Source organism: Hakea prostrata, chromosome 11 (genome assembly GCF_041222555.1).
Source record: "Hakea prostrata isolate BN-2017 chromosome 11, UWA_Hpros_2, whole genome shotgun sequence".
NCBI classification, from domain to species: Eukaryota; Viridiplantae; Streptophyta; class Magnoliopsida; order Proteales; family Proteaceae; genus Hakea; species Hakea prostrata.
This window is the reverse complement of record NC_142610.1, coordinates 20,329,238-20,342,529: the sequence shown is the minus strand read 5'-3', so window position 1 is coordinate 20,342,529 and position 13,292 is coordinate 20,329,238. Positions and strand designations below refer to the sequence as shown.

The 13,292-nt window shown below is 37.0% G+C and overlaps 2 protein-coding genes across 2 annotated transcripts; one reads left to right on the top strand and one right to left on the bottom strand.

Moving 5' to 3' along the window:
* Positions 1-897: 897 nt before the first annotated feature.
* LOC149000733 (anthranilate synthase beta subunit 1, chloroplastic-like) lies at positions 898-5,754 on the top strand. The gene is made up of 8 exons (XM_089139847.1): positions 898-1,023; positions 1,126-1,292; positions 1,474-1,544; positions 2,187-2,224; positions 2,305-2,415; positions 2,587-2,686; positions 2,791-2,926; positions 5,128-5,754. The coding sequence occupies exons 1-8, from the start codon at positions 921-923 to the stop codon at positions 5,227-5,229; spliced, it is 828 nt and encodes a 275-aa protein (XP_088995973.1). The 5' UTR covers positions 898-920; the 3' UTR covers positions 5,230-5,754.
* A 592-nt stretch (positions 5,755-6,346) lies between these two features.
* LOC149000732 (putative xyloglucan endotransglucosylase/hydrolase protein 28) lies at positions 6,347-8,594 on the bottom strand. The gene is made up of 4 exons (XM_089139846.1): positions 8,194-8,594; positions 8,008-8,108; positions 7,697-7,905; positions 6,347-7,161 (listed from the first exon to the last, which is right to left on the bottom strand). Exons 1-4 carry the CDS (start codon positions 8,381-8,383, stop codon positions 6,645-6,647), a joined length of 1,017 nt encoding a protein of 338 aa, XP_088995972.1. The 5' UTR covers positions 8,384-8,594; the 3' UTR covers positions 6,347-6,644.
* Between the last annotated feature and the right edge of the window lie 4,698 nt (positions 8,595-13,292).

Genomic DNA, 13,292 nt, shown 5'->3' with positions numbered 1-13,292 from the left:
ATTTGAGATCTCAAAATTTAGATAAGCAGACAAGCATACGGGAGGCAAACACATGTGAGAGGATTCCCTAATTAGAAGAGGCCCATCTCTATTGGGAGAGATGGTACACATGATTCCAATCCTTCAATCTAAGAGCTTGTTACAATCAAAGTCTTCATTACCACCATAAAAAAAAATTTAAAAAAATCAACATAAGATATAATTATAATTATTTTAAATTATTATATATTTTATAAAAATAATCCACAAGTAAACTGTTCAATTCCAAAGAACAAATTGTACGGACACTCAAAATGGATGCCTTAAGCACTAATACCTCAAAAGTAGATTTTCATTGATCACATTTCAGTGAATTTTTTTTTTTATTCTAAAAGAATTTTCTAAAAAAAAAAAACAGTGATTTAACATTTAGCAGACAAACAGTCAAACACCTCACTTTGTGTTTTTTCAAACACAGACACCTCAAATTCAGTTCTAATATTCAGTTCTTGCTGGTACTTCACGGTAATTAGTTAGAGATTGCTCAAATCAGTTCAAACTTTGAACAGTTTGTAAGAGCATCTCCTATTTTTCTTTTACCAATTTTAGAAATTCGGAACAGAATATTGTCTACCAAAATTGTTTCTCTGAACAAACAAGTTCCTAAACAAGTTCCTAATTTATCTTAGATTCTTAATACAGTTTTTCATACAGCTCTATTTATGGGGGGGATCTGAAACATTTTTGTTCCGCATCACATTGAGCAAGCATTTCAGTATTGGCACAACTCTGTTTGATTTTCGGTTTATGCTAAGATCTCAAAGTTGAATCTTTTGAGGGAATTTAAGCCCTTCTGATTCCCCCAAAGAGGAAATTTCAATCCTTAGGAGCATCTGTAGAGCTGTATTTCTTGAATTAAAGTTCGAGATTCATCGATCGATATGGCACTGTCTCTAGCATGCAACACCGTTGTTCAACCCAAGACGTTTGCTTCTAAAACCCTAGCAAAACCTCGGGGTTTCTCAATAATTTCTGCTCCTCCAAGTAAGTCGATTATCGAATTGGTTTTTCTTTAATCGCTGTTCCAATCCCCCACCTTCCTCGCTTGATTTAATTTCTCATAAAAAAATTTATTTTTCTTCGCAGAAACTCTTAATGGATCGGTGGTAGCTCAAAAGAAGGGTTTGCGCGTCGCTAGAACATGTGCTGTGCCTGGGACCTTGAATAATGTTTCGGTTGAAGATAAGAAGAGAACCGAGAATCCGATTATTGTCATTGATAATTACGACAGTTTCACTTACAATCTTTGCCAGGTTTGCTTGTTGATCTTCATTTCCTTCAAAAAAAAAGTTGGGGTTTTCTTTCTCGTTGTATTCTATGTTCCTTTGCTATATTCGGTTCTGGAAAATTTTTAGTTTTTATTTTGTTCTGTATCTGCCGAAATTGGAGGAGGAGTTTTCTGATTGAGCCTACCTCATTCTGTTTTTTTTTAAGTATATGGGAGAGCTGGGTTGCAACTTTGAGGTATACCGAAACGATGACCTTACCGTGGAGGAGTTGAAGAAGTAAGCATCTTTTTTTTTCCTGGGTTGGTTTGATGCCAATTTCTTACATATCATTTTATAGGGAAAAATGTGCCTATTTCTTTGATTGGAGAAGAACTAACTATTGCACCCTAATTGCAAGGACTCAGAGTAAACTGTTATTGTTTTCTTAGTCTGGTAGGTTGTTGCCAAAGTTTACCACTCTGAGCCCATTACAGTTCTGAAACAGATTCAGTAAACCTGTAAATGACGAGATTCTCAAGAATATTTTAAATGACAATATTATTTATGTTGTCAATCCTTATCCTTGTCCAACCCCATCAAATTCTGCCAGCAAGATCCAGATAAGGATTGGCAACATGAATACTAGTTAAGTTTAAAATATTCTTCAAAATCGCATCTTTTGGGTCCAACAGCTCAATACACTGCTTTTGACTGCATCTGGAAGAAGATGGAATTAATGTTCTGTTAGGTTGCCTAGTGTATATCCCAATGGGATTTAAAAAAGGGGAGGGGGTGATGAAAGTCTTGAATCAATCGATTCTCATAGTTTATTTATTTTCAGATGAGTTCGAAAGTTGTCTGAGTGGAATTAGATTTCTTGTGGACATCTCACATCTTTAAATATTTGGTATAAATGAATTTATTTTGTCATATGTGCAGGAAAAATCCAAGAGGAGTGCTTATATCCCCAGGACCAGGTTTGACGAGTACCTTTCTTATGACTGTTTTGATAACACAATGCCAGATTGGTTAAGAGCAGAGTGTTTCCCTCCTACAGGTGCACCTAAAGATTCAGGGATATCTTTACAAACTGTTATTGAGCTTGGACCTATGGTGCCTTTGTTCGGTGTTTGTATGGGATTACAGTGCATTGGGGAAGCTTTCGGGGGTGTGTATTAAAAATTATTTCTTCTATTTATTGAGCTTCCACTTCTCTTTGGATTTGTATTTTTATGAATTTTGTGGTTACATACTTAATGGGCACATTTAACTTTTTTTTTTTCTTCGAGGGGAAGTCCTTTTGTTGGCAATGGAGTTAATTACCTTTACTGTATTGCAGGAAAGATTGTGCGTGCTCCTACTGGCGTTGTGCATGGGAAAAGTTCTCTTGTATATTATGATGAGAAGGGGGAAGATGGCCTGTTTGCGGGATTGTCAAAGTGAGTTTTCGGTTTTCCTTTTCTTTTCCCACCAGTAGTTTCATGTTTGTGCATATTTAAGTGGTGTTCTGTAAGTATAATTTACTGTTTATTTGATATTGCAGCCCTTTTACTGCTGGTAGATACCATAGTCTCGTGATTGAACAGGAGAGTTTTCCTGGTGATGAACTTGAGGTTATAGCTTGGACAGAAGATGGATTGATTATGGCTGCACGTCACAAGAAGTATAGGCATATTCAGGTAATGTCCTTTTTCACCGGTATGTTGTCTGGGAAATCAATTTATTGATGTGGATTATGTTTACTGATTTGGAAATTAGTTGAACAAAAGTTGATTAGTAAATTTGTGATATATGTTGACCATGTCAAAAAAGAAATAAATGAGTTGAGAATGTACCACCTCCCCCCCCCCCCACCCCCACCCCCCACCAATTTTTTTATGTTGTCCACCGATTGCAAGTCATGGTTGACATATCACGAATATCAGAATACAGGTACTGCATCAGATGGTGTATTAAGAATAGGTGATTCAGTATGGTTATGATTTAAGATGAAATTTATTTCAACATATTTTATGGTAGTTAAACTTATACACTCCAATGGACTTGCTTGGGCATCCAAGTGCAAGTGCAATGGGAAGCTGAGGTATTCCTTTCTTCAATGAATATGATTCTTTTTAAAACCCACAAAATGGTTTGTATATATTGACATTTAATGTTATCACACTTTCAGGCATGTTAAAATAATAAATACACAAAGAAGGTTTTGTGTCAAAGTCTCAACATCAATACAAAACCCTTTTGAGCCTCTGCATATTGTGATTCAACTCTTCAGTGACTTTGGCATCCAACAGGCACCAAGTCTAGTGGGTGGTGCCTCACTGACTCCGGTGACAGGTTCCTGCAGAGTCTGTGGCAGCACTCTCTCTTCTCTCCAGTTCCTTGTCTCTGTTTGTACTTCTTGCTTCTTCACCTCCACCCACCTCTTTTTTTCACGTCTCCTTAAATTCAGAGTCAAAATCTGGGAGATATCAATTTTTGAATGGAAAAATATAAAGCTAAGCAATAACAGAAGTAAAAAACATGCAAAACAAGATTCAAAAGGCACATAATCAAACTATCTAAAGTCAATTATCCCAAAGGGGAAAGTGAGCATATTGTTTATGGATGTCCATGGAAACACAAACTATCCTAAACAACCTCTAGGTCCAAAATGCATGCCTGCCTACCACCTTTGTTTACCTAGATAACTATGCTTGATAAGGTCTGTAACTGCAAGGGCAATTAATGATCTGACGGGGATCTGCTGGTGGTGGGTGAGATTTTTGGCAGAAAATGACAACGAGAAGAAAGGGGAATATATTGCAACCTATATAGTCTTCCTGTTCTGGTTTTAGTGGTGGGAGTGGTTGGGCAAGAACAAATCATTGTATGCATAGGGTATAGTATCATAATGATGTACTCACAACACAACCCTCCTCTCACTGCTGCTGGAATCATCTATTGTATCTTTTTAGCTTTTTAACCATCCCATTAGCTGGAATACTTCCAATGTTCAATATCCCTGTATCAGTTGAGAACCATTTTCACCATGTCACTAAAACTGCCAAACCTGATCTCTGATTATCTGAATCTTAAACATGGCCTTTCTAATTTGGGTCAATTATTGTGGAGATTCCAACCTTTGATTTCTTCTCACTGCTGCTGGAATTATCTATCATGTCTTTTTAGATTTTAACCATCCCATTAGCTGGAATACTTCCAATGTTCAACATCCCTGCATCAGTTCAGAACCATTCTCACCGTGTCACTAAAACTGCCAAACCTGATCTCTGATTATCTGAATCTTAAAAGTGGCCTTTCTAATTTGGATCAATTATTGTGGAGAATCTAACCTTTGATTTGTTGAAGAAAGTGGAGGATTGTCATATCTGTAGAACAGATACAATATAGGAAAAAGTATCTTTCATCTTTTGGCTTTTTTTTTTTTTTTGGGGGGGGGGGGTGTTGAAGGAACTTCAGACAATTATAATATTCTATATGAGAAGGAATTAGAACATTAACAATAATGGATCAGTCTCCAGATATTGGATTGAAATCCTTGTATTACTAGTGCCTGCATGACTGCATCTTTTCTTCTGTATTAGCTCTGAAATATCACCTAATAATGCGGCTTGGAAAGTTAACCATGACTTTGTCAATTTGAAATATCTCATGTTTGCACTTAAAGCGGCATCATACAACTTGAAGATGTCAATCTACTGTAATTATTGCTTTTGTAAGTTGAATCTCAAGAATGAGATGTATTAAGAGCATGTCATTTGGTCTCTGGGACTTAAAATCTTTGATGAAATGTCTCTCTTTCATATTATGAGTTAGAATATTTCCACTGACTTAGATTAATTAATTTCATTTTGTTGATCAATGTGTGCTACAATTGCAGGGGGTCCAGTTTCATCCTGAAAGCATCATTACCTCAGAAGGTAGAACCATCGTTCGAAATTTTGTCAAACTGATTGAGAGGACTGAGAGAAAATCAAAATAAACCCCTCGTTCTCATCGCTACATCAATAGCAGTGCAAGAAGATGACTACGATGATAAAGATGGATATGGTCACAAGGTTGTTTCTTCCCTGCCATTGTGTGGTGTCTGTGTGGGTTTGTATCTGATAAAGGTGGATATTGTCACAGGGAAGAGAAAAGATGACTTTGATGATAAAGATGGATATGGTCACAGGGTTGTTTCTTCTCTGTCATTGTGTGGTGTCTGTGTGGGTGTGTATCTGATAAAGTTGGATATTATCACAGGGTTGGGTGGCTTCTCTTCCTTGTCATTTTGTCTTCTATTTCCGTGATAAAGATTGATATTTTCACCGGGTGGCTTCTCCTCCTTGTCATTATGCATGTGTAAGAGAAAGGGATAGAACTGACCTGTTTATTTGGATAGTCAGAAACCAATTTAAATAATTCTTTTAATACAGATCTAATTTTCATTACAGCATTAGTTTTTTTTTCTTTCTGTTTTTGGTGTAAAAGATCTATGGATGTTAAGGCTTTGCTGCTCAGATTATTAAGTGGGTTAATCCAACCAAGACATGTTGTCAGTGTCTGCATGACCTGTGCAACTTATCTGAGTTTAAAACACCTACTCTCAACTGGAAGTAAAGACCCAAGAGTTAATGTGAACCCTATCATCCAATTCTTCAATTCTGCTTCCAAGATTATTATGTGTTTAATCTGTAATTGTGCATTTGTAAAGAAACCTTTCTTCTCAATCTCTCTCCCTTCTGCATATGAAACCTAAAACAGCAAAGCAGAACACCACCTAATGCCAGAGCCCTTGGTACTTCCAACAGGTTTCCAACTGCTACAAATTTAGAGAACCGTTGGAGCCATACTTCATCTCATTTCATGACAAACTTTGCAGGATTCTCAACTTGTTTCTCTGCAACTTGTGGTCTCCACAACCTTTTCAATACATATCCAACCAAAACAACCTAAAGGTCTGCTTTTAGCCACGTGTGCCCAAAGCATATTCAACAAAAGCTGCCTATGATCCCAGCTTTTGACAATTTGTCCCTCCTTCTCCCACATGACCTTAGAGACAGGGTAAGGGAAAAAAAAATACAAAAGGTAGAAATGCACATTTGTTGTCCACATCATTATATAAAATTTTTCCCATCTCAGACATTTATTTAAACAAGTGTTAAGATACATGAATCCAAAACATATATCAAATACAAAACGGCTAGAGAATAAGCTCTTCAAGATGAATCAAATATATACCCACATGAACTCTATATAACCTAACCAACCTCAATAAATCTCCCCCCTGTATTCACAATCACAGACAACTGATCCAACTAAATGAAATTGACATACTGACATGAAGATGGAAAAACAGGCCTGGCCTGCTTTATCTTAATCCAAACACATTGAAACTACCCAATTCAAAGCTTCCTAGAGGGAATTGTCATCAGCCTTGCTTGCTCTGCTCCGGTGGTGGCGCCGCTTCCCATGGTGATGCCTAACTCCGCCGCCAAATGTAACTGGGTCAAACCCACGGAGCCGCTCGGCCTCATGTGGGTTGATAGAACACTCCGACAGAGGAGTTGGGTAACGGGTCCGGTCATAGCAGTAAGAGTATTGCAAGTAATTCTTCCTGAAGTGAGCCATTTTGGTTTTCTGATCAGATGTGATGCTGGTTTGGATATTGAGGGCACTAAGAGAATCACCAGCACCACACTTCTTTGATGATAATTCAATTGGGTTGACGGCACAGCCGTGGAGGACGAAGTCGGAAAATTCAGCAACATAAGGGGCATATTTGTAATTCACTTTGTACTTGCCACCATTAGTAGCCCAAGTAGAACCATCCCATATGGTGGAGTATAAAGACATTGGCTTGGAGGGGAAGTCTCCACCCATTTCTTCAGTCCTCTTAATCTCTCTTATTGGAACATCATCAACATAAAATCTGATCAAATTTAAAAGAAAAATTCATTAAAACCAAGAGGGGAAAAAATGAAAATATAGCAAATTACCAAAAGCATACATTTTTTTGGGTATAAACCAAAAGTAAACATCCAGACATGCCAAAAAGCTCATCACAAGGAAATGTTTCCATAAGAAACTGCTGAATTTAACCATTGATTCTGGTAACTAGTTGGCTTTAATTTTGAAATTTCATGAAGAGAATTTAAATACTGGAAGCCAAACAAAGCAAGAAGATGATCATCATTTAATTGGATTCCATATCAAGGAAGAACTTCCAAAATTAATTAACAGAAGATAATATGATGATAATCAAAGGACCCTTCTGAAGAATCTAAAAGAGAGAGAAGTCAGAACTGCTTTTTGTAGAAAAAATTCCAGAAAGAGAATTTGCACTCCTAGTAAACCATAAAAAACCCAAAACAGAAACACAAACGATACTGAATCATGATAGATTAGAGTTGGTAAATTCGATTTGCAGAAGGAAAGATGTTTATATAGTGATTCAAGGTGCTTACATAACGAGATTGTCAGTCCAGAGAATGCTATACTGATGAAAATCTTCAGAAGGATCAAACCAGAGACCGTATCTCTCTTCCCTTCCTATGCCAGTGCTTCCGTTGCCATAAACATTAGTTTGAATCCTCCACTCCTTGCCTCTAATATTTCCCAGGAACTCAAAATCCAACTCATCATGGTTTGCCTCGAACATATCTCCATTAGACATCTATAGCAATCCATCAGTAAAATTAGACAAAACCCAGAAGAAAAAAATTAACAAAAATGAAAATTAATGATCTAGGCATGAAAAGATTCAATCAGAACTCACGTAAAACGCAACAACCACCCCAGCTGCGTAATCAGCCGGTAGCTTTATTGAAGCACTGAAGAACCCATGCAAGTATAGGTCCTGTGAGACAAACCCAGCACCTGGTTTGCAAGAGAAAAATCAGAAAAGACAAGAGAAGGAAAAGAAATAAGGTGAAGAAAACAGAGCAGAGTAAGGGAAGGGAACCTGATCTTTCATTTAGTGAGATATGAACCCTTTTGCCATCTTTTAAGATCATGAGATTATTATCTCCAAACAAGTGAGAATACCCTTCATCAAAAGACAAGACTGGTACAGTCTGATACTTAGAAGCAGTTGCAGAAACCAAAACCAGAAGGGATAAAACCATTAAAAGTCCCAAACTAAAACTCTTCATATTTCCCCCTTCTATGGTGTCTCTACTGCGTAATCGTATATTATTAACAAGCTCTCTAACCCTCTTTTATCCTTTCCTTCTCAAGAAGGAGCTCGAATCTCTTAAGTAATGGCAATACAAACCCAAAAAGGTAGCCGATCAAGAGGGAGAGAGAGAAACGGAAAAATTAGGAAGAGAAAGGGGAATGAGTTCTTTTTATTGGGGGAAGGTAGTGAGGTGTCTGGTTGTTCAGTTGGGGAAAGAAGGAATTATGGTAATTTCTATTCTTACTATTTAATAATACAATTATTAATCATGAGCGTTAATTTAAACCGACTAGATGACTATTAAATTTATCTCTTACATGGAATTTTTCTTTTTATAGGTATGAGAAAATACATATCCCCTCCACCTCTTCACTAAGAGATGTCGGTCTTACCAATAAAGTAATTTTGCATCGATATAAAAATCATTTTTATATATTTTATACCCAATCTATCTCTTGAGATTGCTTATTGGCAATGAATGACCAACAACTTTAGGAGAGTCTACATCACTCTTCGATTAGAGAAGTATGTGCCTTGGTATTTCTCCATCACATATTAAAGATATGACATACGTACCCCATTCACTGAAAATTTCACTTTTGATTCATTTTATTAGATTTAAACAATCTATAAACCTCAAAAAAGTCTTAGATTTGAACCTTCATTCTTCTACACCTCCCTAGTCTCTCCTTTCTCATTTCCTAATCTTGTAGCTTCCAGTTTACGATTAACCATTAAAGCTATGGTTTTGGGTCATTGGGCGAGGTGTATAGTCTATTTTCCAAATTATGTATAAATTTTTTTTTGAATAATTTAATATTTAATATTTATTTTTTTAATGTAAAAATTTAAGAGAGAGAATAAGGAGATGGAGAAGGAAAGGTGGCATGGTTGCATTACCCATAAGGCAACCGCCCCACTACAAATCTATATTTGGGTTTTCAATGCGTCAGGTAATACCAGACATATGTTCAGAACAGCCCCAAAATGTCAAAGCAATTACGTAAGCAATATGTTGGTATTCTTGTAAATAAACTGAAAACTAAGGGTACTTTTACTGCTGTTAAGATCATGCGACCAATGTACAAAATTCGTTGACGCGTGGTGTATCCTTAGTCGAGGAATCGGTAACTCAGGAGAATTGCTGATTCAGATCGTTCCTTGTCTTTTTGCTTCGGTTTATCCACAAATGGAGCCTTCCACGTCAACATTAACTAGCCGTTGGTTATTGATTGGACTCATAAAGTGGATCCCACTTTTCTTCGTAAGAAAATGGGGACAAAATCTTTTGTAAGCAAAGTAATAACAAATCTCACGGGCCAGAGATTACTGCGAAGTTAACGCCGTTACTTTTGGTTGTTTCATAGCGTCCAATTGTAATAAAGCTATTAGCTATATCCTATATACACGACTTGACGTTAAACGTCCGTCGAGAACGGTTAAAAGTGATCCGTGAACGTTAGTTCGCACCAGTGGGTCCCACATTCACGCGTTTGGGAAAATCGTTGTCATCCTTTTTTTTTCCCTGTCTTGTGAATTGCGCTCTTCCTGAAAGGCACTTTCATGGGAAAACACAATTTTTTTCATTCATATTATATATTTACCCTCCGTATAAGTTAGTGTCTCTCTCCTACGTGGACTATAGTGCACACGAATCCGTGTCTTGGACTTTTACAGGTTTTGCCCTTTTACCGCTCACACAGAGGATTATACACGTGAACTTTCGTCACGTACAAATCAATTCCGTCAAATCTGGATCTTTGCCAAAATCGGATATTGAAATATTAATTTGACCCGACATTCCCGATCTGCCCGTGTGCGTAGCAGCATTATCCATTTATCCAACCCGATTTTCTTTTTTAGATAACTAATCCCCAGACAATTAAATAACCATAAATGTAGGGGGTATTTTTGTCCAAAAAAATATATTCTTATTGCACTGCTGCAGTACTGCGCTGCAGAACAAAGGCTATTGCCTTTTCCACCGCAACGCCGAAGTTTTATACTAAAATAGGTTTTTGAGATATTGACAAAAAAAGCAAGAATAGAACAGTGGGGCCTACAAGATTGACCCACCACGTGTCGAAATAGATTTCATATTCCTACTTTCCGTTGCTGATGTGTCTTGCCCCATCAAAACGCAAGCTTTGGTTTTGTCTTTGATGGCGACCTTGAGGGTCCCACTCCTCCATGCGTCGAGTACATATCCTCTCCACTTGCATGGGCCGTCGCATCATCCTCCAATCCGGATCAGCTCTCATTAAGGAAAAAATAATGCTCTTCGATAATGATTTTAAATTACACAGTAAAAGTGGGACCCACATGTGGGACACCCGGCACTCTTACCGTGTAGTTCAAAACCATTACGAGAGCAAATTGTTCTCCCCTGACAGGGACGTCCGGACTACATCTCTCTCACATTCTCTTAGTTCCGTCATCCATCTAAACAAGGCTCTCAATCCGCACGGTCATTCACAGGTGGTGGGAGGGGATTCTTTCAATCTCTGTTTGCTTTGCGGTTTGTTGATCACCGAATGCTATTAGGTCAAGCGGAGGTCTATACTCTCCTAACACTTTTTTATGTATTAGGAGGAAGGTCCCACGAGGGTCCACTAGAATTTCACCTCTTAGTCATTTTGTTAGTATTTAGAAGTGGGTTCTACCCTTATTGTGCGATAGAAAAATGTAAAAGAAACATAAATTTCTACCCAGACAAATATTGAATCTAAACTCAAATCTTGTAGTTTGGTATCCAAATCTTAGGTGGTAAGAAAAAAGAACAAATTATATCCATCCCTAAATTTATAAGTTATTACATTGATATTCTCTAAAACATACTCAATTACGGTTACACCCCTTGTGTGATTAGAAAATTTTCATCATGAAAGCATGCATCATAGAATAATACTGATTAGAGCATGTTAATCAAAAATTTCAACCTTTTGATCACAAAGAGTCAAGAGGTCTCATGACACTACAGGGCTACATAGGTTAGGTGGGAAGAGACCTACCATGATTCAAGATCAAGGGCCAAGATTGCTTTATGCCAGCTCCCTATCTATAAAACACTAGGGGGGGGGGGTCTGGCATTTTGTTCCTTAGTATATTAGTAGGTTAAAATAAAAAAGGGTTAGGTAATTAATGCGTAATTAAATTAGTAAAACTTTATAAAGAAGGTATGAAATATTATATGGTTTGGAAGGTTTTGCTCTTCAACTACTCCTCACGAGCAATTATAACAAAGAAACTTAGGTTAGAAGGGGCTTTTCTTCGCTTTCTCTCCACTTGCTTTTTTTGTTCACCAACTTTTTAAGTCATGTTTATTGGGTCAAACACTCAACAAGCAACATTTGTTAGATTCTTAGTAACTAATGAAATTTGAAGTAGAATTGACTCAATTGGTAAATAACAAGTTAACAACACCTTATAAGTAAGAGGTTAGAAGTTTGAATCTCCTTCACGCCAATACTTCATCATATATGTAGAAGTCTCTCCCCTCCCCTCCCCCCTCTCATTTCTCCTGTTAAATATTAAGCTGTCTCTCTGAGGATTATACAGTTTAAGGATTGAAGTTTTGCTACGACTGCTTGGATTGATCGGAATAGATCAATAGAAAATTTATTGATTTGCTTTTTGTTTGATGTTTGAAATATAAATCATGCATAAATGTCTACCTCTCATTCTTTTTTTTTTTTTTTGGGGGGGGGGGGGGGGACTAGATTACCATTTTGTTCGCCTTGCGCATGAGGCCTCACATCAAAACACAGGAGTCAGTATAAAAGTTATCATTCATCTCCCAATGCGCTAAAAGAATTCCAATCCTATCCAAAGGATACTTCTTCAAACATTATTTTTGAGCATCCATGATGGTACATTAATTGCATAACTAAATAGTGAGCTCTTTCATAAAATAAACTAAACATATTTTCTTTCCTTAGGTCCCCTCTTTATTTTCAAAAGAAGATTCTTGCTTGATAAGATAACTTAATCCATTAATGGTGGTACTCTCCCTTTACCATTAGTGTTTAATGTTGCTTTTTCTTAGAATCATCAGATTGGGAGGATTTTCTTTTTCATTGATAACTTTGAGAGGAAAGGCATTTCCAATTGATTTTTGGCCACAAGAACCGAAGGGGTTTTATCAATCTTGAAGAAGTAAAGTTAGCAAGCAGACCAAATCTCTATCCCTGCCAACATTGTGGATCTCAGTGATTGGCCTAGATGTGACTGCTCACCTCTTTTTGGGTCACTTGACTCATCTTTCCACTGGAAGAGCAAATAAGAGAAATAAAATAGAAAAGAGAGTTTTCTTGTGGAATTGAAAATGGAAAGATTTCAAAAATGTAGATCAATGACATGAATTTTTTTATGAGTATATATAAAGAAAGAGATGCAAATAGGCCCCTCATTGGTGTTATGCATCAATTAGTGGAGATGGAATGGTTTCATAAATAGATTTCACTATTTGTGGAGTAAAAACACTTAGAGAGTTCAATATTTTCACTCTCGAGAGTAGAGGAAAATCTTATTTTGGACTTGTGGTATCATATATATTCACGAGAATCCGTCTTATCAGTGTTTAGAGATCGGGTGTTAGGGTAGGATTTCCTCTACCCTCAAAGTAGAAGGATCCAGACTCAATTCCCCTACCCTGAAACCCCAACACTCCCCCTAAAAAAAATGATAATAATAATAAATAAATAAATAAATAATAGTAATAATAATACAACATGGAGGCTCTACTTTGTCATTGTTTAAAGATCGGTTCTTTTCTTGAATGTGTGATGAAGAGGACATTAGAGTAGGGTTTTCCTCTATACTCAAGGGTGGAGGATCACTATACCCTTAAAAACCTATCACTATACACTCAAAAAAAGTGTATT